Source organism: Neophocaena asiaeorientalis, unplaced genomic scaffold (genome assembly GCF_003031525.2).
Source record: "Neophocaena asiaeorientalis asiaeorientalis breed wild unplaced genomic scaffold, Neophocaena_asiaeorientalis_V1.1 scaffold134, whole genome shotgun sequence".
NCBI lineage: Eukaryota > Metazoa > Chordata > Mammalia > Artiodactyla > Phocoenidae > Neophocaena > Neophocaena asiaeorientalis.
In genome coordinates this window covers 18,795,134-18,820,288 of record NW_020185339.1, presented here as the reverse complement: position 1 = coordinate 18,820,288, position 25,155 = coordinate 18,795,134, and the positions used below count along the sequence as shown (strand labels likewise).

The 25,155-nt window shown below is 42.1% G+C and overlaps 1 protein-coding gene across 2 annotated transcripts in view; it reads right to left on the bottom strand.

The window, feature by feature from the left end:
• Positions 1 to 25,155, bottom strand: part of PPM1H (protein phosphatase, Mg2+/Mn2+ dependent 1H) — a 250,417-nt gene that overhangs the window by 114,630 nt on the left and 110,632 nt on the right. For both annotated transcript variants that reach the window (XM_024736897.1, XM_024736898.1), the window contains exons 3-4: positions 17,131 to 17,475; positions 7,998 to 8,110 (exon numbers count right to left, since the gene is read on the bottom strand). In XM_024736897.1, coding sequence (XP_024592665.1) covers positions 7,998 to 8,110; positions 17,131 to 17,475 — 458 coding nt within the window. The remainder of the gene's footprint in view (positions 1 to 7,997; positions 8,111 to 17,130; positions 17,476 to 25,155) is intronic.

The following is a 25,155-nucleotide window of genomic DNA, read 5'->3' as shown; positions in this document are numbered from 1 at the left end:
TGAATACAACCCCCAAGCACACGTGCCCCTGATGGTACATCAGATGATTCACAGCTCATGAAGCAGCTTAAAAAACAGTTCCGAGATTGGTTCAAGATGGTGGAATAGAAGGACGTGCTCTCACTCCCTTTTGAGAGAGCACCAGAATCACAGCTAACTGCTGAAGGATCATCGACAGGAAGACACTGGAACTCACCAAAAAAGATACCCCACATCCAAAGACAAAGGAGAAGCCACAGTGAGACGGTAGGAGGGGCGCAATCACAGTAAAATCCAATCCTGTAACTGCTGGGTGGGTGACTCACAAACTGGAGAACACTTACACCACAGAAGTCCACCCACCGGAGTGCAGGTTCTGAGCCCCACGTCAGGCTTCCCAACCTGGGGCTCCGGCAACAGGAGGAGGAATTCCTAGAGAACCAGACTTTGAAGGCTAGCAGGATTTCATTGCAGGACTCCGACATTGCAGGACTGGGGACAACAGAGACTCCACTCTTGGAGGGCACACACAAAGTAGTGTGTGCATCAGGACCCAGGGGAAGCAGCAGTGACCCCAGGGGAGACTGAACCAGACCTACCTGCTAGTGTTGGAGGGTCTCCTGCAGAGGCGGGGGGTGGCTGTCTCACTGTGAGGACAAGGACACTGGCAGCAGAAGTTCTAGGAAGTACTCCTTGCCGAGAGCCCTCCCAGAGTCCACCATTAGCCCCATCAAAGAGCCTGGGTAGGCTCCAGTGTTGGGTCACCTCAGGCCAAACAACCAACAGGGAGGGAACTCAGCCCCAGCCATCAGCAGACAACGGGATTAAAGTTTTACTGAGCTCTGCCCACCAGAGCAATACCCAGCTCTACCCACCACCAGTCCCTCCCATCAGGAAACTTGCACAAGCCTCTTAGGAAGCCTCATCCACCAGAGGGCAGACAGCAGAAGCAAGAAGAAATACAATCCTGCAGCCTGTGGAACAAAAGCCACATTCACAGAAAGACAGACAAGATGGAAAGGCAGAGGGTTATGTACCAGATGAAGGAACAAGATAAAACCCCAGAAAAACAACTAAATGAATTGGAGATAGGCAACCTTCCAGAAAAAGAATTCAGAATAATGACAGTGAAGATGATCCAGGACCTCGGAAAAAGAATGGAGGCAAAGATCGAGAAGATGCAAGAAATGTTTAACAAAGATGGAGAAGAATTAAAGAACAAACACCTAGAAGAATTAAAGAACAAATAAACAGAGATGAATAATACAATAACTGAAATGGAAACTATACTAGAAGGAATCAATAGCAGAATAACTGAGGCAGAATAACGAATAAGTAACCTGGAAGACAGAATGATGGAATTCACTGCTGCAGAAAAGAATAAAGAAAAAAAGAATGAAAAGAAATGAAGACAGCCTAAGAGACCTCTGGGACAACATTAAACACACCAACAGTTGCATTATAGGGCTCCCAGAAGGAGAAGAGAGAGAGAAAGGACACGAGAAAATATTTGAAGAGATTATAGTTGAAAACTTCCCTAACCTGGGAAAGGAAATAGCCACCCAAGTTCAGGAAGTGCAGAGACTCCCAGGCAGGATAAACCCAAGGAGAAACACACCGAAACACACAGTAATCAAACTGACAAAATTAAAGACAAAGAAAAATTATTGAAAGCAACAAGGGAAAAACGACAAATAACACACAAGTGAACTCCCAGAAGGTTAACAGCTGATTTCTCACCAGAAACTCTACAAGCCAGGAGGGAGTGGCATGACATACTTAAAGTGATGAAAGGGAAGAACTTACAACCAAGATTATTCTACCCGGCAAGTATCACATGCAGATTCAATGGAGAAATCAAAAGTTTACAGACAAGCAAAAGCTAAGAGAATTCAGCACCACCAAACCAGCTCTACAATAAATGCTAAAGGAACTTCTCTAAGTGGGAAACACAAGAGAAGAAAAGGATCTACAAAAACAAACCCATAACAATTAAGAAAATGGTAATAGGAACATACATATCAATAATTACCTTAAACATGAATGGATTAAATGCTCCAACCAAAAGACAATGGCTCGCTGAATACATACAGAAACAACACCCACTGGAAGAAATGGAGAAATACTTAGAAAGGTATAACCTTCCAAGAGTGAACCAGGAAGAAATAGAAAATATGAACAGATCAATCACAAGTAATGAAACTGAAACTGTAATTAAAAATCTTCCAACAAACAAAAGGCCAGGACTGGATGGCTTCACAGGTGAATTCTATAAAACATTTAGAGAGGAGCTAACACACATTCTTCTCAAACTCTTCCAAAAAACTGCAGAGGAAGGAACACTCCCAAACTCATTCTATGAGGCCACCATCACCCTGAGAGCAAAACCATAAAGATACTACAAAAAAAGAAAATTACAGACCAATATCACTGATGAACATAGATGCAAAAATCCTCAACAAAATACTAGCAAACAGAATCCAACAACACATTAAAAGGATCATACACCATGATCAAGTGGGATTTATCCCAGGGATGCAAGGATTCTTCAATACACACAAATCAATCAATGTGATACACCACATTAACAAACTGAAGAATAAAAACCATACAATCATCTGAATAGATGCAGAAAAAGCTTTTGACAAAATTCAACACCGATTTATGATAAAAACTCTCCAGAAAGTGGGCATAGAGGGAAACTACCTCAACGTAATAAAAGCTACATATGACATACCCACAGCAAATATCATTCTCAATGGTGAAAAACTGAAAGCATTTCCTCTAAGATCAGGAACAAGACAAAGATGTCCATTCTCGCCACTCTCGTTCAACATAGTTTTGGAAGTCCTAGCCACAGCAGTCAGAGAAGAAAAAGGAATACAAATTGGAAAAGAAGAAGTAAAACTGTGACTGTTTGCAGATGGCATGATACTATACATAGAGAATCCTAAGATGCCACCAGAAAACTACTAGAGCTAATCAATGAATTCGGTAAAGTAGCAGGATACAAAATTAATGCACAGAAATCTCTTGCATTCTTATACAGTGATGATGAAAAATCTGAAAGAGAAATTAAGGAAACAACCCCATTTACCACCGCAACAAAAAGAATAAAATACCTAGGAATAAACCTACCTAGGAAGACAAAAGACCTGTATGTAGAAAACTGTAAGACACTGATGAAAGAAATTAAAGATGATACAAACAGATGGAGAGATATATCATGCTCTTGGATTGTAAGAATCAATACTGTGAAAATGACTATGCTACCCACAGCAATCTAAAGATTCAATGCAATCCCTATCAAATTACCAGTGGCCTTTTTTACAGAATTAGAAGAAAAAATCTTAAAATTTGTATGGAGACAACAAAAGACCCCGAATAGGCAAAGCAGTCTTGAGGGAAGAAAACAGAGCTGGAGGAATCAGACTCCCTGACTTCAGACTATACTACAAAGCTACAGTAATCAAGACAATATGGTACTGTCACAAAAACAGAAATATAGATCAATGGAATAGGATAGAAAGCCCAGAGATAAACCCACGCACCTATGGTCAACTAATCAATGACAAGGGAGGCGAGGATATACAATGGAGAAAAGACAGTCTCTTCGGTAAGTGGCACTGGGAAAACTGCAAAAGAATGCAATTAGAACACTCCCTAACACCAAACACAAAAATAAACTCAAAATGGATTAGAGACCTAAATGTAAGACTGGACACTATAAAACTCTTAGAGGAAAACATAGGAAGAACACTCTTTGACATAAATCACAGCAAGATCTTTTTGGTCCACCTCCTAGAGTAATGGAAATAAAAACAAAAATAAACAAATGGGACCAATGAAACTTAAAAGCTTTTGCAAAGCAAAGGAAACTACACAAGACGAAAAGACAACCCTCAGATGGGAGAAAATATCTGCAAACGAATCAACGGACAATCGATTAATCTCCAAAATATATAAACAGCTCATGCAGCTCAACATTAAGAAAATAAACAACCCAATCCAAAAATGGGCAGAAGACCTAAATAGACATTTCTCCAAAGAAGACATACAGATGGCCAAGAAGCATATGAAAAGCTGCTCAACATCACTAATTATTAGAGAAATGCAAATCAAAACTACAATGAGGTATCACCTCACACCAGTTAGAATGGGCATCATCAGAAAATCTACAAACAACAAGTGCTGGGGAGGGTGTGGAGAAAAGGGAACCCTCTTGCACTGTTGGTGGGAATGTAAATTGATACAGCCACTATGGAGAACAGTATGGAGGTTCCTTAAAAAACTAAAAATAGAATTACCATATGACCCAGCAATCCTACTACTAGGCATATACCCAGAGAAAACCATAATTCAAAAAGATACATGCACATCAATGCTCACTGCAGCACTATTTACAATAGCCAGGACATGGAAGCAACCTAAATGCCCATCGACAGACGAATGGATAAAGAAGACATGGTACATGTACACAATGGAATATTACTCAGCCATAAAAAGGAACGAAATTGGGTCATTTGTAGAGATGTGGGTGCATCTAGAGACTGTCATACAGAGTGAAGTAAGTTAGAAAGAGAAAAACAAGTATCGTATATTAACGCATATATGTGGAACCTAGAAAAATGGTACAGATGAACTGGTTTGCAAGGCAGAAATAGAGACACAGATGCAGAGGACAAACGTATGGACACCAAGTGGGGGGAAGTGGCAGGGGGTGGGGGGGGATGAATTGGGAGATTGGGATTGACATATATACACTGATATGTATAAAATGGATAACTAATAAGAGCCTGCTGTATAAAACAATAAAAATTTAAAAACAAACAAAAAAACAGTTCCTGAACACAAGTAGTTTCCAAATCAAACCAGTGCAAATGTTCCTTTTTCCTAAGTGTAAATAATTATGGGGTAGTGATCCTATGACAAAGATTTGCTTCACTCTCAAAATTGTCAAGATTTAAAGCAAACAGATGCGCAGCCAATATCTGATAGTAAAGAAGAAAAATTAGCAATTAATCAGGGCTCTGTTGTCAGAATTCTGTTAGCCTGACCATTTGTTTAAACTGAGCCCTTGGATTCACGACTACTTGTCCATAAGTCATAATGGACCTATATTTACGTAGATCTGATAAAAAAAATCACTTAGCTGCTGTTTCTTGGGAAGAACTGAATATATTTGTAAACACAAACACCTATGTTATTAGTATATAAACTAGGCAATGATCCTACATAAGGTGATATCAAATATGTATTGTTTATACAAGAGCTGAAAATACACTAACTAATAAGTGTCCTACAAGTTATTTTTTGGACAGTGCATACAATACAAACTCATACTGCTCTTATGTCTCTACATGACATATGACCCATAAGTGAACAGCAAACCCAACTCGTCAGCCGTAAAACCCCAAATTCATATCTGGATACTGGGGCCAGAATACTACAAATGTAATTAAGCTGATTAGGTTTTAGAGATGTTGTTTTCTCATAAAATAATTTGTGTAGTTGGTGGGGAGGGGGGTGTGCTTTACAGCTTTAATAAGGACAAAAGCACCTGTTAAGCTTTTCAAATTAGGAATAGCATGTAAAACATCATACTTCTGTGGACACGTAGAAACATAGGAACTTCAGGTACTTGAGAATTTCAAAAACGGACTCTAAGAAAGATAAAATAACCAAAAGATCAACCTTTAGAGAACCACTTTACTTTCCCAAAGTGTCACACCTCACAGTGACAATCTTTAGAATGCCAGAATGTTTAGAAATTAATATTTAGTCCAATATCACCATTTTCATAGATGAGGAAATCAAGATCTGGTCTAGACACTGGCACTTAAAAGGGGGTGGGGTGGGACGCAAGGTCCTGAACAGGGCACTGAGCTTCTGGGAAGTAGGGCTGAAGCCCTGGAGCTCTGTCAGGGAGCTCAGAGCTTTGAAGGAAACTGTGCTCAAAAACGCGGACAGGGCGTTGGGGAGGAGCTGCTTCTCTGAAAGGCATAATCCAACATAAAGATATTCTGGGCATGGAAGTTGGGTTACCTTCCGAGCCTGAGGTCCTCTGGTGAAAGATGCTTCCCTGGGACGATGGGCAGGAACAAAGCACTCGGTCACCACCTTCATCACTGGAAGGGCCAGGGAAGCAAACTCTTTTCGAAAAACACGGAACCAGACATCAAGACTAAAGGTGAATATGAGTGCAAAAGCTGTATCATCGATTCGGTTTTACACAGAACAGAAAGGAATCATCCCCTGACCTGCACATCTGTCTCCAGCAAGCTGAAGATCCAGAAGTGAACAAGGGCTCAGAGGCCGGTCCTCAGTGTGTATCTTACAAGGCCCTGGGAGATGATGATTCCTATTTTCAAGATGCTCCAACCCTGGGGAGGGCAAGAGGGGCAGCAGATGTGCTGGTGATTTTCCACTTGCCCCCCACCCTGGAGATGCAATCTTGGCCTGTGTCTGTGCCCTGGCTGACCAACCTCTCTGACCCTCATTCCAGCCAGGCTCATCCAATGGGAGGCCCTGGTAGGAGAAAGCGGGATAGGAAGAAGGAGAAGTCGGAGTATTTCCTCCCATTCTCTCCTGTGGCCCCTGCCTAGGGGCCCTCATCTGTGGCCCCCTCTCCTGGGCTTGGCTGTAGCATTTCCTCCCTGGACCCTGCAGGCCTAGGGGGCTTCAATGCCCTCCTGGTCTCAATGCTCCTAGCCCGTCCCCTTTCACTCTTTCATTCAGTTGATCCATGTGAGTTGGAGTCTGTCTCCTGCCAGGACCACTAGGGAATAGAAGCCATGAAATAAACATGGCATCTTATACTCACTTCCACTTACTTGGAAAAATTTTATATTGAAACTGAGAGAGCAGAACAGAAATCCACATAAACCTTAAAAATAAACAGACCTTCCAAAATCTTCAAACTCCAAATACTGCTGCGTTGGCAGGTCACAGTCCTTTGGTCTCCAGAATCTTTAGTGGCAAGACAGGGAGAGGATGCTTAACTAGGTTGACTGGAAACTCCCTCAGGCTCTCCTGCTCTCTGGAATTCACCGATTGCCTGAGGGAGTCAGGGAAGGGGAGGGTCCGACCTCAGGGGAGGGCTAGACCAAGCAGAGATGTTGAGAAGAGGCAAGTGACCCAGAAGAAGAAGCTGGAGGAATGACAGCATCTTTAGACCACAGCCCGTGTAGGGAAATCACTCATCCTCTGAGGACATCACGATTAGAGTCCAGCACTTTGACTGCTTTCAGAATAGAGTCGGCCTTTGGCAAAAAGTCCTGCTAGAAGGCCAACATATTTTGTTACTCAAGGGGCGGAGAAATGTATAATCCATATTACAACACTTTTCACAAAGTCTGTGAAAATTAATTTAATATTGACTAAATAACAGATGTGGCCATACCTAAAGTGAGCACATATCAGTCATTTAAAAGAAGATTAAAACACAAGTCTATCTGATTTCTGGTAATACTGGATAGAGTAAGGGTTAACCACCATCTCTTGCCCCAAAGTCCTCTCAGCTGAACCCAGAAGAGAGGAAAATGCAGGCTGTAGGGGCACATGCATAAAAGGAGACACTCCTGGGCTTCTGGGAGGGGACACAGGGCAAAGTTACTGAGTAGAAAACGAATTAGCTGGGGAGTCCTCCCCGGGCCCCTCCAAACACCCATTTCATTCAAATCCCTTTCCTCCCTCCTCATCTCTCTCACATATTATGTCCCTGCTAATAAGCTTTCATCGAAAATCAGGTTCTGAAGTCAAAAATATATATATATATATATATACACACGTGAACTGCTACTACAGACAGGTAAGGAGAAGACCACCCATATCTTTTAATACCTTCCCGATGAGTCTTCTTAAATGCACTCTTATCCAGATATAGAAGGCTTATCTTTCTCAATATCTAATCCCAAGCAGGATTATTTTATTTCTAAGTATTTAACTTTTTAAAAAAGATTTAAAAATTAAAGGAAGGCATTGAACTTTAGGAAGAACCAGAGGGCTACTCTGCTTACCTGCTGTCCCCAGCATTTGCTACGTACAGCTTCCCCAAAAGGCAAATCACGATGAGGGCTGTGCAACCACCAGATATACTGTATGAACTCCTCTCTCGTTCAATTTGTAGGTCCTGGAGAAGAAGACAAAGTTAGTACTGGACTGTACAGGAACAAAGACTGTCTTAGCCTTGCTCCCTCGACACAGCCCTAAGATTTGAGTACAACTCGAAGAAGGGACAAGAAAATCTTTAGTACTGGCTTTCTATCAACTGACAAGCATTTCTGGAGAGGACACTGGCATAAAACGGTCGCCTACCAGACCATGTGCGGACCAGAGACAGGAAACAAGGGAAGGCAAACAGATATAATCAGACAAAAATGAGAAGAATTAAACCAACTGTATTTAATAAATATCATGGCTTACGGAAAATTCAGTCTTTGTATGGACAGCCTGAGCTGCTGTGGAAAACAGATGAGAGGCTAATAATGTCGAGTGCTTGGACCTGATCAATGTTTTTAACCCCAAAGTCTCCAATAAATAAATTCCTTTACAGCTAGACGAGACAGGTGACTTGAAGGACTGTGTCCTCAATTCAACTTGGGCAGGAGTCCACCCCCGTCTTACTGATCAAAGATAGAAGCTTCTGAACTCTGAACCTCTTCCCAAGGCCACTAATTCACAAGAGGGACACACGCGCATAGTATCAGCCAACCATCAGTGAGCACTTCCTCTATATCAGGCAGTGCGAGAAGCGCTTTACATATAGAATCTCATCTCATTCTCACAACTGTAACATTCACCTCACTGTTCAGATGCAGACAAGTGGGGAACTTGCCCATATTTACCCCAGTGGAGTTTGGATTCCAATCGGGTTCTCCTCCTCTAAAGCCTAGTATTTATTACCTGCCACCTAATGAGGTCTCCCCAAGGAAATTAAAAATAGAACCACATTCCTACGGACAGAGATGCATCATCCTCCAGACAGATGTCTTTGTGAAATGCTGTGTCAGTGACAGAAGCCAGGGTTCCTTGACCTCAGAAAAATGAGAGTTGTTAGGAAAATAAACCGAATGCTGCCCAAAATAATGGCAAATGTTCTCATCGCCATCTATTGTTGGGGCCAAGGAAGAAAGGACGAGGGTGGGGTACAGAAGAGCAGGAAATGGTGCTCTGGCTGACTCTGAGGCTGCTGTCGGCTGACCAAGGGCCAGGGCCCGTTTGTGATGCTTAGAAACCCACAGAATTAGAACTCAGCTACTTCAGCCAGCCTCCTGATGGGAAGCAGAGATAATTCAGTAATCCAGCATTTATCGGCAGCTGCTGTGCTCCAGAGGCCAGAGGCGATAAGACAAAGTCAGAGAAATCACCAAGGAGAAGCTGGAAACAGGAGAAGAGCCTGAGCTTTGAAAACAGATTAAGAACACAGTATTGGTCAAAATGTAAGGAGGGGAAAAGTACGAAGACAAGACCTGGGAGAAACTAACATACTGGGAATGAACTGAGTAAAGGTTAAGGGCCGGTGGAGGCGGGGTGTGGGGAAGCTGAGGAACCATCGGGAGGGGTAAGAATGAGTGTACAATATGGGACGTGATGGTTTAGAAGCAGGTGAAGAAAAATTCCAAAAAGGGGTTGAGTGAATGACAACATCAAGTGCTCCAGACGGGTCAAGCACAAGGACCACCCCCAAAGACCACACTGATTTTAAAAAATTCATTCACAATCTCTGTATAAATTAGCTTAAAGGGGCTGTCATGAGGATTAAATTAGACGGCGTAGATGAGGGGCTTCGGAGACGAGCTAGATTCTCCCCACAGCCTGGATCCCATGACTGAGAGCAGAGACCTTTCTTGCTCAGTGCTAGATCCTCAACACCCATATTGGGCCAAGTAAAACGTAATTTAATAAATATCTATTCAATGGGCAAATAAAGAAATACATTATAAAACGCCTGGGTTTCCAATTATCTCCCCACCATTTTACCTCTGCCTTAACATGAGACATGTGTCCCACCATTCATAAGTGAAAAGCTTACAACATGCATAAACACTCACTGAGATGAATAATTAAGCAGGAACCCAGGCTTCCAATAACACGCAATTGATAGGAATGAATGAATGGTTCTTAGAACCCAAGCAGGGATGGCAGGAGGCTGGAGGGTGACACGGGAGGAGGGACACACGTCAGCAGGGAAAGACCGTCACAAGAAAGTGACAGACGGGAAAGAAAACATCAAGACGTCAGAAGTTCCGCCTGTTGAACCTCCAAACAGTGCATCAAAACAGAACCAACAACCCTATTCACAAAGGAGTTTGCGGGTAGGTTTATGCAATTTTTTTGCATTTAAATAAATAAAATAAAGTTGATATTATGATAGATATATATTTCATCAAATTAATATAGAAACTGGTATATAAAGCCCACACTCAATACTAACATTTTTAATACACTGGAAAGAACTGCTCTAGCTACAGAAACTATCCTTTCACATCCAGAATCACTATTTGTTTGAATACCTAAAGTCTGAATGAAAGGCAGTTTTGAGTAAAAATCCTTTAAGCACCCAACTGCTTACAGACTGGAGTGTGAATGATGCTTGACGGACTTAAACCATTGGTGCGATCCAAAAAGTAGAGTCCACGTGAAAGAGCCGCCCACGTCAAAGAATTCCTCTGGGACTCAAGTTTATTCTGCATCGTAGGTGCCTTACTTATCATGGTTTACATCACCAGAAAATCTGATTATAAAGTTATTTCATCTTTTAAAAAAATATCAAGATAGAGTGTTTGACACTAAGATTTTCTGCTACAGCAGAGTTCACATTTGCCTTTCATTTAGGGGGAAACATTCCAGTTAGCCTGCCCATTGAATGCCTTGTTATGACATTAATAGCGTCAGTATTTTTTTCTAATTGATTTCACCGTTTCTTTCATCTTTTCCTACCTTCCCTCTGCAGTTCCCCCAGCATAAGGAATGCAAATTTGGCAACATTTCCACATAAACAGTGGCCCAAAGTCTAGCTATTTTTTATACAAGAAACTTTGCTAACAGGCTCATGCTTTCATCACCTCCCGCCTCTGCGTGCTAATAGACATATGCGTGTGCGCTCAGACGCACACTTTAATTACATGTGTGCTCTCTGGGATCACAGTGAAAGGATTTGAAAGATGTGTTTCCACAGACTTCATCCGCCCTGTAGGATTCACTGACATGAAAATATGCTCTTTTATTTCTTCTTCTAAAACTGGGTGTAACTAGAACATATTCTAAAAATAATTGCTTCCCCCTCCCCTCCCTAGAAGACAAAATAGCACATTTTTTTCCTACACCACCTACTCCTCTTTAAAAGATGCTTCACAAAATCTTAGTATTAAAAGGAACATTAAAGGACCATCTGGGTGGTCCTTCTACTACCAGGTCAAACGTGATAAATGAAGTCAATAAAGATATATTTACTGTTGAATTAACTACCTAATTTCTTCAAACTCTTAACTTTTCCAGTTAGCTTAAGCTTCTCACACTCTACATTTAAAAAAAATTTTTAAATGTATCCCTCAAGAAGTTTGGGTACTTTTTTCAAAAGATTAAGGAAATCATGAAAAATTGCCCACTGCTTGTGCTAAACAAAGACCGATTTGGAATATCTCCCCCATTTTAGCTGCCATGAACCTCAAGACATAAGTCTAGAATAAATTACCAGCAAAACACATGCACATACTATCATTCCTTTTCAAGTATGATCTAAAAGGATCAACTTAAGTGACTCAGAAGATTCCATTAACAAGATAATTGATTTATCTGTTCAATCAAGAGTCCCTCTCAAGGCTGCTTTCTACCTAGCAGAACTAATTTATCCTGTGTTGCATCTGTCTAAATATTACATTTAAGCAAGGTTTATCTCTAAATCAAAGAATGGATCCAATTTTTAAGACTTGGGATTGTATTTTGCTCCTTTTTGTTGCAAGGAAGAATGAGAGCAGTGAAGGGAAAAAAGAATGTGTGTGAAAGGAGACTAATTCAGCAGGAAAGAATTGCAAGAAAGAAAATATATTTTTCGGGATCACTGTAATTTGCTTCGAAAGTCCCACAGATGATGCATCTCCAGGATTATTCTTTGTTTCCTACCAATTTCAGGTCGCAAAAGGAAAGCAATATCAAACACCAGAAGGCAGCGAGTGTTGGGTGGTTTCAATAGGACCTGGCACCTCCCCCTAGCTGGGTTAAAACATGGTTATGAGCACATTGCTAATAGCGTCAGTCACAAATAATAAGATTCTGCATGGTTTTAGTATCTGGGACTGATTTCGGTTTATTCTGAGAAGCCAATCTGTCAGCCAAGCAATGGGGAAGGGACAAACCAGCACTGCCTAATATCGCCACCTGCTGGCTGTTGGTGGAATCACATGCTCATTCCTTCTCGGAAGAACTTCCTGTTCTACTAAAAACAAAGACAAAACAAAAACAAAAAGCCTCTAGCTTAAATACAGACAGACCAACAGGTCCACTTACCATTACTATTCTAATTCTCAAAACCATTAAAATGTATAAACTATAAATTAGCTTTGCATTCATCCTCCTTTTTCACCATCATGCCATCATATGGTTTTTACCGACAAAGCCAAGCTGAGTGGTATTTCCAACCATTTACTCAGTGACAGTAAGATGTATGCTAGTTTTACAAGTTAAAATGTTGCCATTTTTCTCCCTTCATAACAATCAAACCTCCAAAACATTCTTCACTGTGGCGAGGAATCTATACCCACACTGAAAAGGAAATAGGACAGAATTTTGAGATCCTCCTGCCTGTGTCTATAACTCAATTCCTGTAGGTAAAAAAGGTCATCACTGCTGACTTGCTTCTGATTCCTAGGAGGGCAAAGGTCTCCTGCAACTATACCAACAATGGAAGTGACTTCTTACATGACTCCCCTGTTTTTGGAGGGTATGGAAGTAGGAAGGAGACTGACATCAGGACTTAGAAGACATTTATCTTCTTCGTATCTGTCATCTTGAGCCAAGCAACCACCTAAACATAGTAGGTGACAAAACTTAGCTGCAGAAGTAGGCATTGTTACAAAGTATAGTTGGGAAGCAGAAATGAAGTCAGTCAGAAAGTTCCTGAGATCCTGGTCCTCTTGGAAGCGAGGGTTCATTTTCCACGGTGGACACAGGAGGAGCTGGCCACGCGGCCTTCACTCTGAAGGGAGATCCAAGATGAGATACAATAGGGGACCACAGGGCAGACCCACTTCTGCCAGCATGGATCAGAGGCCCGTGGTCAGAGGTCACCTCCTCACAAGCCACGTACTGTGCCAGACAACCCCAGGATCAAAGAGAAGAGGAAAAACAGTGCCTTCAAAGAGGCTTACCGTATTTGATGAAACTTACCATCTCCTCTGGTCCACAGCGTTTCCCCCCCACTTCTGTTACTCTTTATTTTTCGACGGGTACCTACTTTTTCCTAGAAATAGGTACTATTTATTCTGGTCTGGTGTTTCTGAATCTTTTTATCCAATTTTCTCTTTCAGATAGATATGAACATTTCACTTAATGTCACTCAGAACATTAAAACAAATGAGATACTATCTATCTCTGTGTTTGTATAATGTGACGACAAATACCCCCAGATACAAAATCCAATGTTTTTCTTCTAGACCCCCATGGTGTCTAGAAGAATGCTGGCTATAAAATATAAGCAATTGAGGGCTTCCCTGGTGGCGCAGTGGTTGAGAGTCTGCCTGCCGATGCAGGGGACGTGGGTTCGTGCCCCGGTCCGGGAAGATCCCACATGCCGCGGAGCGGCTGTGCCCGTGAGCCATGGCCGCTGAGCCTGTGCGTCCGGAGCCTGTGCTCCGCAGCGGGAGAGGCCACAACAGTGAGAGGCCCACGTACCGCAAAAAAAAAATATATATATATATAAGTAATTGAGAAGGGCACTGGTGGGAGGTGGGGAGAGAGGAATGACCTCTGATTCTACTTTGCTGAACTGTCATAAATAAGGCAAAACCCCAAACGAAAGGCAAGCTTTGCCTTTATTATGTTACATTCTGAATCTCAGGAGGGGTGGCTGCAAATATGTCATCAGTGTGGCAAATTTGAGGCTTAGGTGCTGGGCATGGGGAATTTTTAGGGATTGAAAGTGCAGGAGAAAGCAAGAGAGCCACAAAGCTGAAATGACTGAATCTTATTCAATATTGGGTTTTCCTATTACAGGGGATCAGAATGGCATAAAACCTGCAATACCTAAAGAACACCTAGAAAGTTAGAAAGTAGCTGGCTGTTGTGAGGAAAAAAATTAAGAATGGCCGGGAGATTCCAAACCTGCTCCCCTCGGAAAGGTCTAAAGGAGGAACCACCAAGGTCAGGCCAACAGAATAAGGAAATCAGCTGTGTGTTGAGCATTTCAAACCAAAGTTTACCTTTAAACGCTGACCGTCAAAACCTAATAGCGAGAAAGGGTGGAAAGAAAAAGTATTTTTTATGAGTTGACAATGGCCTTCCGTAGTATGCTGTATAATTTCTCTGTTGTAAGTTCTGAAGCTCAACCCAAGCTATTTAATGGCTAAGTCAGGCACTTTTCTGTGACGCTGGAGTAGATTTTTCCTGAAGTCCCTGATGAAGCAAAGAAAAAAACTAGAGCATCTCTATAATTAGGGTAAACATATGACATCATCCAGACAGGGACACTTTTGAGAGTAAAAGGGGACAGTATTAATAACTATTCTGGGCCAACAGGCATCAGCTGGCTCAGTCCCCAGCCATGCAGGAGGCAGAGCCACACTGCCGAGATCCAGGAGAACCAAGGAATGATGAGTATTCTCCCTTAATAAGTCCAAGCACATGGTGCAAAGCCCAGTTAGCAGGCACTCTGGGGGCTAGACAGACAATCTGGGAAAAACGTTAAGTGTGAAGAAGAAGCTATAGGGTGGGGTGGATTAGAAAAGAACAGAATGGCTTAAGGCCCCAAATCCATATTATGGCACAGCAAGTCATCCACAGGCTGGTTACAGATGGCCTCTCCAAGTCACCTTACAGCAACCCTACGCTTGAAATCTGCATCTAACCATGGTGGACGTCAGCTTGCTGCCTTTGGCCCATCTGGGTTCTCTCCGTGATGTGGGTCTTCACACAAACGGTTGTCTCTGCCCAGAGCACTCTCCCAGCTCCCACGTTCTGTCTGCTTTCTTCCCACTCTCTGAAAGCATTGCTTCTCCGGGGAACCCTACTTCATCTCTTTATCAGATTCCTACCTACTCTGCATTTCTTCTCTCGAGGCCCTTCACATTTATATTTTATCTGTTTAATATCTGTCTTTGCCTAATTTCTTCCATGCTTTTTTCCCAGCTAGCCCTGGCTTAGAGTTAGTTCTCAACAAATATTTATGGATTGAATGAATTACACTGGAAAGCGAAGTGATCTTTTCGCTGTCAACCAAGTGTCCAAGAAAGATTTCTGGTAATGAATCAGCTAGTGAAAAGTTATTAAAAATTTAAAAAACAAGAATGGGGCTCTTTACTAAGTATTTTTCTGAATGAGCCTCTCAAGTACAGTAGGTGCTAGGAACCCTGCACCATTAATGGGCAGAAACAGTCTGAGATGGGTGTGGAGGCTTGACTCAATGTGACATTGGCCTCTAGTGGATGAAGTGGAGAATACAGCAGTGCGAAGTAAAAGATACCTCAGAGTACTAGCAATTACCGAAGGAAATAAAAAAGCCAAAATTTCTTCTGCTTTTTTCACTTCTATCATGTAAGCTGACTTCTTCTCCCATTAGGGGGAAGGTCCACTGTCAAATTGTTACCTCAATTCAATATTTAGCTTTCTGAGCATCCATGTTTAGAAACAGCTATTCACATCAGAGCCTCCATGATAGAGGGAGATTTTTATACCAAGCCCCGAGGAGGAGTCCGTTTTTCTAACCTTGATTCCTTTTTTTCCTAAATAATCTTTTCTTGCCTCCTGGTGTTTTTCTTGGGATTGAAGGCTACCAGATACTCCTGACATGGAGGTGCATTTTAACCACCTGCTACTCAAAAGGGTAAATATGTGACAAGGAGGGAAACGCTGGAACCCAAGAAGAAATGAGTTAAAGTGAGGAGAGACTGCAAATTAGAGGCATGAGTATATGAACAATTTTTTGCCTCGTAAACAAGTCAGATGACGCTGTTTAATATTATTTACTTTTCTCCTCTCATTAGCACTCAACCTGACATCGTGAGATCCTGGAATGTGCACGGGGTGTACATTCAATTCTGCAGAGATGCTTCTAGCTACTCCTGCTCTACCTAAGAGCTTGTCATCACTTTTTAATCTCCAGGTTATAAGGACACTACTGGCCACTCACCTTACTCGAGTCCTTATAACATCTCTACATATCTCCTACTGTATCTGCATGCAGGAGGCTGCTCAGGAGAGAAAACCTTTGGAACCCAAATAGTTGCCTCAGTATAAAGTGAGCTCAAGGGGGTGGCACAGAAGAGACCTTCTATGTGCATTCTCACCGGGCAGAGGGACAAGCAGGGGACACCGGGAGGGCAGCTTAGTATGTTCTCAGGAGGGAGGCTGAATCCCTTGATCAGACATATTCAAATTTTAAATGTACAAACAAATCCACGTTCCCAAGTAAAACAAAGAATTCTTGGATACTGGCTCCTACCTGCTTTAAGCAGTGGGAACCACACTGCCAATCATGGGAAAACAGCTGTTCTCAGATCAGATCTGTACAGCAAGCGTACTTCTGAGCACTTTACTAAAAGCTCCATTTCCCCAAACACCTGGAATTCGTATACATACGTGTAAAACAGATGGCAACCGAGCTCACAGTTTCAATTAAGTTCAATCCTACCAGCTGGCATCCATAAGAGTTGGCAGAAAGAGAAGCAATACGCATCCATTTAATAAGCCTATCACCTCATGCACTATCCCTCTTCCATCTTCTTTTACACCTTTGCCAGCACTGGATGCTAGAACTCTCTTGCTGCCCACTTCTTTTGAGAATGGAAGTCCTGCTGTAAAAGGAGAAGACGGAGGGGACCATGCAGCAAGTGGACAGGTCAGAGACATGCCCTTCCAGGGAACTTTCTACGAAACAAGTATGTGGCTTAAGTGACCACCCGGGCCCCTGCTGCCCTAGAGTCTTCAGTGATTACCTACCATTTCCTTGAATGCACTTTCAAGAGCCCCGATGACGAGGCACTCATGCGGGATCTTCTTCTCGGTGAAGAAGCGCGTGGGCGGGGTGCTGGGGGAGCCGGGGGCGCCCACCCCTCCACGGAGCGAGGCCGCGCGGGTCAGAGTCCGGCTGTTCGCGGGTGTGTGGTCGGGCTCCTCGCCCAGGCAGGTGGGCGGCAGCACGGCCGAGTTCTTCAGGATCTCCACGATGTCCTGCAGCTGCTCCGTGACGTGGTGCTGCAGCAGGCGGGATGCCACCACAGCAGCCCCGGACCCCGCGTGACCGTCAAACAGCGACCAGTAGTGGCAGGAAACGCCTTCTGATTCCTGCAGGAGGAGGGAGACAAGGAAGAGTGAGAAACGCAGTGGCCACTGCCCCAGGGTGAGGGCGTGACACCTCCAGGGGTCAGCGCGTCCATCCGGTTGTCTGTCTGCAAACAACGGGGTCAAAACCGAGCAAAACACTTAGGGAAGGATCCCCAGATTCATCGCTGATGTTACCACCACCCCAGGGAGAAAGTGGTCCCTGCCTGTCCACCCAGGGCAGGAGTCCAAGTCACCACCCCCTCAGTTGGGGTGAGATCTACTTTAATTTGATGTGCAGAAGTGAGAGGTAAAACTCCATGCAAACAGGTAGGTCTTTACAGTTTTAACAGCTAACCCCGCACCTCCCTTCTGCTGCAACCCCCAAGCAGGTTTGACCTGGAGTCTCTGGAAGAAGTTAGGTCTTTTTTACAGATTCTTCAAGAGGAGATAAATAGACCCATTTTCGCCTCATAGGGCTTTTACACTCTCAGATAATTGCCCCATCTGCTTATGTCTACATCCTGAATTTGTAGAACATGTTTTTCCCTTGAACACCCAGTCTAGTCCACCCTTCACAAGACGCAGTCAATTCAAATCTCCTCTTCATGTTTCCTACTCCCCTCAGTTTTCCAGCTGTCACTCAGCATCTTGGCTTCCTCTTCCTACCCTAAAGCTACGTGCAGCCCATGTTCCCTCATCTACCACAGATCTTGTACCTGCTGGTTGATTCTGAGACCATTTCAAGATGAACACTTTTAAAAACCATGTTTGAATCACATACGCCTAAGATGTTAGTAGCTATAGGGGGGGAAAAAAAGCAGCTCAATTATGGTGTAGCTAGAGGAATAATATTAAATACTGAGATTAAATAGGTACGGTGCATATAACATCCACTACTGACAACTAGGCTTATCTAGCCTGCAGCAATAAATGTTGAATTCTTTTTTTTTAGTTGAAGCCATTATATAAAGTTCTTTTGGTCTATCTTACTTTTTTAATTGAAAGTATTTGACCTATAACATTGTATAAATTTAAGGTGTACAACAGGCTTATTTGATACATTTATATATTGTGATATAGTTGCCATCATAGCAATAGCTAGCATCTCTATAACTGTGGTTTTTTGTGGTTAGAATAACTAAGATCTCATCTCCTATCAAGTTTGATTATTATAATACAATATTGTTGTCTGTGTTATGTTCGGTGTGCTGTGCACTATCTCTAGGACTTTTTTACGACTCCTGTTTGTACTTTTACCCAACATTCCTCCTTATCCCCCCCACCCTCCAGTCCCCAGTAACCACCATTTTGGTCCATCTTAGAATGATGCTGGAAGATACTGTGTACTTAGGGTGACATATGCCATTACTCTACTTGTGCCCTTTAAAACTTTGTTTTTACTCGATTCTGTGCTAGATGCTTAGAGATAAAATAGTCTTTTTTTTTGTTTTTTGTCAACAAATATTTACTGAGCACTCTTTCTGCGACAGGCACAAAAGTAGGCAGTGGGGATGAAAGACTAGATGAAAGATACAGAGACAGGGTCCGATTTTAAGAATCCAGTGGAGGAGACAGACACTGATCAAATAATCACACAAGTAAATGTAAGATCATAATTCTGGTGAGGGGACAAAGTGCTGTGAGGCCAGCCTGCAAAGGGGCATACTGGAGGCTTCCTGAGCACTGAGGACCAGGCTGAGGACCACTGGAAATTCACAAGATAAAGAGGGGAAAGGAGGGAACACCAGGCAGCAAAAACAGCAGGTGCAAAGGTTCCGTGGTAGAAGGTGTGTGATGGTCAAGAGGAGACTGGACCATGGCCATGTGGCTGACTAGGGGACAGAGGCAGGAAAGGAGGGAGATGACATGAGACTGGAGAAGGAGGTAGTAGTTGGACCACTCAGTCCTTCCAGGACACATGAAGGATCTTGACTTTAGCTTAAGAGTAACAGAAAGCCATTGATTGAAGTGGGGGTTAGAAAATAGATTTGTATTTTTAAAAGATTTGTATTTTTAAAAGATCATTTGTATTTTTATTTGTATTTTTAAAAGATCATTCAAGCTAAAGGTGAGAAGATGGCGGTGGGAAGACGCAGAGTTCACATCGCTCCACAACTGCCGGATGCTGGTGGGGGACCCTGATGCCCAAGGAGATGGGAAGAACCCCCAATTGAACCGGTAGGACATGGGGGGACTGAAGGGGGAGGAGAAGTGGAGGCTGGACAGGACTGGTGCCCTGAGGTGTGTCTGAGACTGGGGAGGGGTTCTGGGAACCCTCCAGTGCCTGGAGGGACCCTCAGGGGCTTGGATCAGGGCGGAGCACGCCCAGCGTTTCCCCTGCCCAACTGGCTGGGGAAGTCTGCCCAGCTCTCAGGCTGGGTCCTATGCCCTCAGAAGTCCCCGCTGGACCGGGTTGGTCCTGGGGGCATAGCAGAGAGGCTGGGAGAGAACAGGAGAGGCAGGCGGAGGGGCCCTCTGGGACCCAAGGAGCAGGAGAGGAGCAGAGGACATTTGCCTCACACAATTGGGCCCAGGGAGCCTGCTGAGCTCCTAGGCTGGTCACCCGCCCTCCAGGCCGCATAGGCCCTGGGGCATAGGAGGGAGGCCAGGAAGACCAGGAGAGGTAGGTGGGAGGGGACCTCTGGGACCGGAGGAGCAGGAGATGAGGGCATTTGCCCCACCCACTCGAGCCCAGGAAGCCTGCTGGGCTCCCAGGTGAGGTCCCCTGCCCTCTGAGACCAGAGGCAGGAGGCAAGCCTGGGCCACTTCTGTTGAGGCTAAGCCCCACCCCCCACAGTTCCCAGGGCCTTTTCCAGCCCTGTGGGTCCTACGCATAGGCCCCGCCCACCACCCAAATCTCTCCCTTGCTTAGGCCCCGCCCTCCACAGCCAAGGCCTTTTCCACCTCATTTTTTTTTTTTTCTCCTCCTCTTTTTTACTACTGTGGCTCTGTTTTACCTTCTGGTTGTTATTTCATCTACATTTTTATTTTTATATTTTTTCTAACATATCTGTTAGTTTCCTCATCTAACTTTATTTTTTACTTTGCTATTGTTCTCCTTTTTTCTTTTTTGCCACCCTGTGCAGCTTGCGGCATCTTGGTTCATGAGCCGGGGGTTGGGCCAAAGCTCCTGTGGTGGGAGCTCCATGTCGGAACCACTGGACTAACAGAGAACTTAAAACCCCAGGGAATATTCATCGGAGTGAGGTCTCCCAAAGGTCCTCATCTCAGCACCAGGACCCAGCTCTAACCAATAGCCTACAAACTCCAGTACTGGAAGCCTCAGGCCCAACGACCAGTAAGATAGGGACACAATCCCACTCATTAAAAAATGGAAAAAAAAAAAAAAGAGAGAGAGACAGCAAAAAAATATGTCACAGTTGAAGGAGCAAGGTAAAAACCTATAAGACCAAATAAATGAAGAGGAAATATGCAATCTACCTGAAAAAGAATTCAGAGTAATGATAGTAAAGATGATCCAGAATCTTGGAAATAGAATGGAGGCATGGACTGAGACAATACAAGAAATGTTTAACAAAGATCTAGAAGAACTAAAGAACAAACAAACAGAGATGAACCACACAATAACTGAAATGAAAAACATACTAGAAGGAATCAATAACAGAATAACTGGGGCAGAAGAACGAGTAAGTGACCTGGCAGACAAAATGGTGGAAATAACTGCCGAGGAGCAGTTATAAAGGAAAAAGAATGAAAAGAATTGAAGACAATCTCAGAGACCTCTGGGACAACACTAAATGCACCAACATTCGAATTATAGGGGTCCCAGAATAAGAAGAGAAAAAGAAAGGGTCGGAGAACCTGCTGTATAGAAAATTTTTAATGTAAATTTAAAAAAAAGAAAAAGAAAGGGTCTGAGAAAATATTTGAACAGATTACAGTGGAAAACTTCCCTAACATGGCAAAAGAAATAGTCACCCAAGTCCAGGGAGCACAGACAGTCCCATACAGGATAAAACACACCAAGACACATATTAATCAAACTAACAAAAATTAAGTTCAAAGAAAAAATATTAAAAGCAGCAAGGGGAAAAACAAAAAATAACATACAAAGGAATCCCCATAAGGTTATCAGCTGATTTTTCAGAAGAAACTCTGCAGGCCAGAAGGGAGTGGCAGGATATACTTAAAGTGATGAAAGAGAAAAACCTACACCCAAGATTACTCTGCCCAGCAAGGATCTCATTCAGATTTGATGGAGAACTCAAAAGCTTTTCAGACAAGCAAAAGCTAAGAAAATTCAGCACTACCAAGCCAGATTTACAATAACTGCTAAAGAAACTTCTCTAGGCAGGAAACACAAGAGAAGAAAAAGACCCACAAAAACAAACCCAAAACAATTAAGAAAATGGTAATATGAACATACCTATCGATAATAACCTTGAATGTAAATGGATTAAATGCCCCAACCAAAAGACACAGACTGGCTGAATGGACAAAAAAACAAGACCCATATATAGGCCATCTACAAGAAACCCACTTCAGACCTAGGGACACATACAGACTGAAAGTGAAGGGATGGAAAAAGGTATTCCATGCAAATGGAAATCAAAAGAAAGCTGGAGTAGCAATACCTGTATCAGATAAAATAGACTTTAAAATAAAGACTGTTAACAAGAGATAAGGAAGGACACTACACAGTGATCAAGGGATCAATCCAAGAAAAAGATATAACAATTATAAATGTTTATACACCCAACATAGGAGCACCTCAATACATAAGGCAAATGCTAACAACCATGAAAGGGGGAATCAACAGTAACACAGTAATAGTAGGGGACATTAATACCCCACTTACACCAATGGACAGATCATCCAAACCGAAAATAAACAAGGAAACACAAGCTTTAAATGACACAATAGACCAGAAAGATTTAATTGATATTTATAGGACAGTCCACCCAAAAGTGGCAGAGTATACTTTCTTCTCAAGCGCACATGGAACATTCTCCAGGATAGATAACATCTTGGGTCACAAATCAAGCCTCAGAAAATTGAAATCATATCCAGCATCTTTTCTGACCACAACGCTATGAGACTGGAAATCAATTATAGGAAAAAAACTGTAAAAACCACAAATACATGGAGCCTAAACAGTGCACTACTAAATAACCAAGAGATCACTGAAGAAATCAAAGAAGAAATAAAAAAATACATAGAAACAAATGACAACGAAAACTCAATGACCTAAAACCTATGGGATGCAGCAAAAGCAGTTTTAAGATGGAAGCTATAGCAATTCAATCTCACCTCAAGAAACAAGAAAAATCTCAAATAAACAATCTAACACTACACCTAAAGCAACTAGAGAAAGAGAACAAAGAAAACCCAAAGTTAGAAGGAAAGAAATCATAAAGATCAGAGAAGAAATAAATGAAATAGAAATGAAGAAAACAATAGCAAAAATCAATAATACTAAAATCTAGTTCTTTGAGAAAATAAACAAAATTGACAAACTCTTATCCAGACTCATCAAGAAAAAAAGGGAGAGGACATAAACCAATAAAATTAGAAATGAAAAAGGAGAAATCACAACTGACACCACAGAAATACAAAGGATTATAAGAGACTACTACAAACAACTATATGCCAATAAAATTGACAACCACGAACAAATGGACAAATTCTTTGAAAGGTACAATTTTCCAAGACGGAACCAGGAAGAATTAGAAAATATAAACAGACCTATCACAGGTAATGAAATTGAAACTGTAAGTAAAAATCTTCCAACAAACAAAACTCCAGGACCAGATGGCTTCACAGGCGAATTCTAACAAACATTTAGAGAAGAGCTAACACCAATCCTTCTCAAACTCTTCCAAAAAACTGCAGAGGGAAGAACACTCCCAAATTCATTCTACGAAGCCACCACCACCCTGATACCAAAACCAGACAAAGATATCACACAAAAAAGAAAATTATAGACCAATATCACTTATGAACATAGATGCAAAAATCCTGAATAAAATACTAGCAAACAGAATCCAACAACATATTAAAAGGATCATACACCATGATCAAGTCGGATTTATCCCAGGGATGCAAAGATTCTTCAATATACACAAATCAATCAATGTGACATACCACATTAACAAATTAAGGAATAAAAACCATATGATCATCTCAAGAGATGCAGAAAAAGCTTCTGACAAAATTCAACACCCACTTATGATAAAAAAAACTCTCCAGAAAGTGGGCTTAGAGGGAACCTACCTCAACATAATAAAGACCATATATGACAAACCCACAACAAGCATCATTCTCAATGGTGAAAAACTGAAAGCATTTCCACTAAGATCAGGAACAAGACAAGGATGTCCACTCTCGCCACTCTTACTCAACATAGTTTTGGAAGTCCTAGCCATGGCAATCAGAGAAGAAAAAGAAACAAAAGGGATACAAATTGGAAAAGAAGAAGTAAAACTGTCGCTGTTTGCAGATGACATGATACTATACATAGAAAATCGTACTAAAGGCCATATATGACAAACCCACAACAAGCATCATTCTCAATGGTGAAAACTGAAGGCATTTCCACTAAGATCAGGAACAAGACAAGGATGCCCATTCTCGCCACTCTTATTCAACATAGTTTTGGAAGTCCTAGCCACAGCAATCAGAGAAGAAAAAGAAATAAAAGGAATAGAAATTGGAACAGAAGAAGTAAAACTGTCAGTGTTTGCAGACGACACGATACTATACACAGAAAACCCTAAAGATGCCACCAAAAAACTACTAGAACTAATCAATGAATTTGGTAAGGTTGCAGGATACAAAATTAATGCACAGAAATCTCTGGCATTCCTATACACTAACAAGGAAAAATGAGAAAGAGAAATTAAGGAAACAATCCCATTTGCTATCACAACAAAAAGAATAAAATACCTAGGAATAAACCTATCTAAGGAGGTGAAAGACCTGTACTCAGAAAACTATACAACACTGATGAGAGAAATCAAAGATGACACAAACAGACGGAGAAATATACCATGCTCTTTGATTGGAAGAATCAATATGGTGAAAATGACTATACTACCCAAAGCAATCTACAGACTCAACGCAATCCCTATCAAACTACCAATGGCATTCTTCACAGAATTAGAACAAAAATTTTACAATTCGTACGGAAACACAAAAGACCTCAAATAGCCAAAGCAATCTTGAGGAAGAAAAATGGACCTAGACAAATCAGGCTCCCCAACTTCAAACTATATTACAAAGCTACAGTAATCAAGACACTGTGGTAGTGGCACAAAAACAGAAATATAAATCAATGGTACGGGATAGAAAGCCCAGAGATAAACCCACACACATATGGTCACCTAATTTATGACAATGGAGGAAGCAACATACAATGGAGAAAGACAGCCTCTTCAATAAATGGTGCTGGGAAAACTGAACAGCTACATGTAAAAGAATGAAATTAGAACACTACCCAACACCATACACAAATATAAACTCAAAATGGATTAAAGACCTAAATATAAGACAGGACACTAAAACTCATAGAGGAAAACACAGGAAAAACACTCTTTGACATAAACCACAGCAACATCTTTTCTGACCCATCTCCTAGAGTAATGGAAATAAAAACAAAAATAAACAAATGGGACCTAATTAACTTTAAAGCTTTTGCACAGCAAAGGAAACCATAAACGACGAAAAGACAACCCTCAGGAT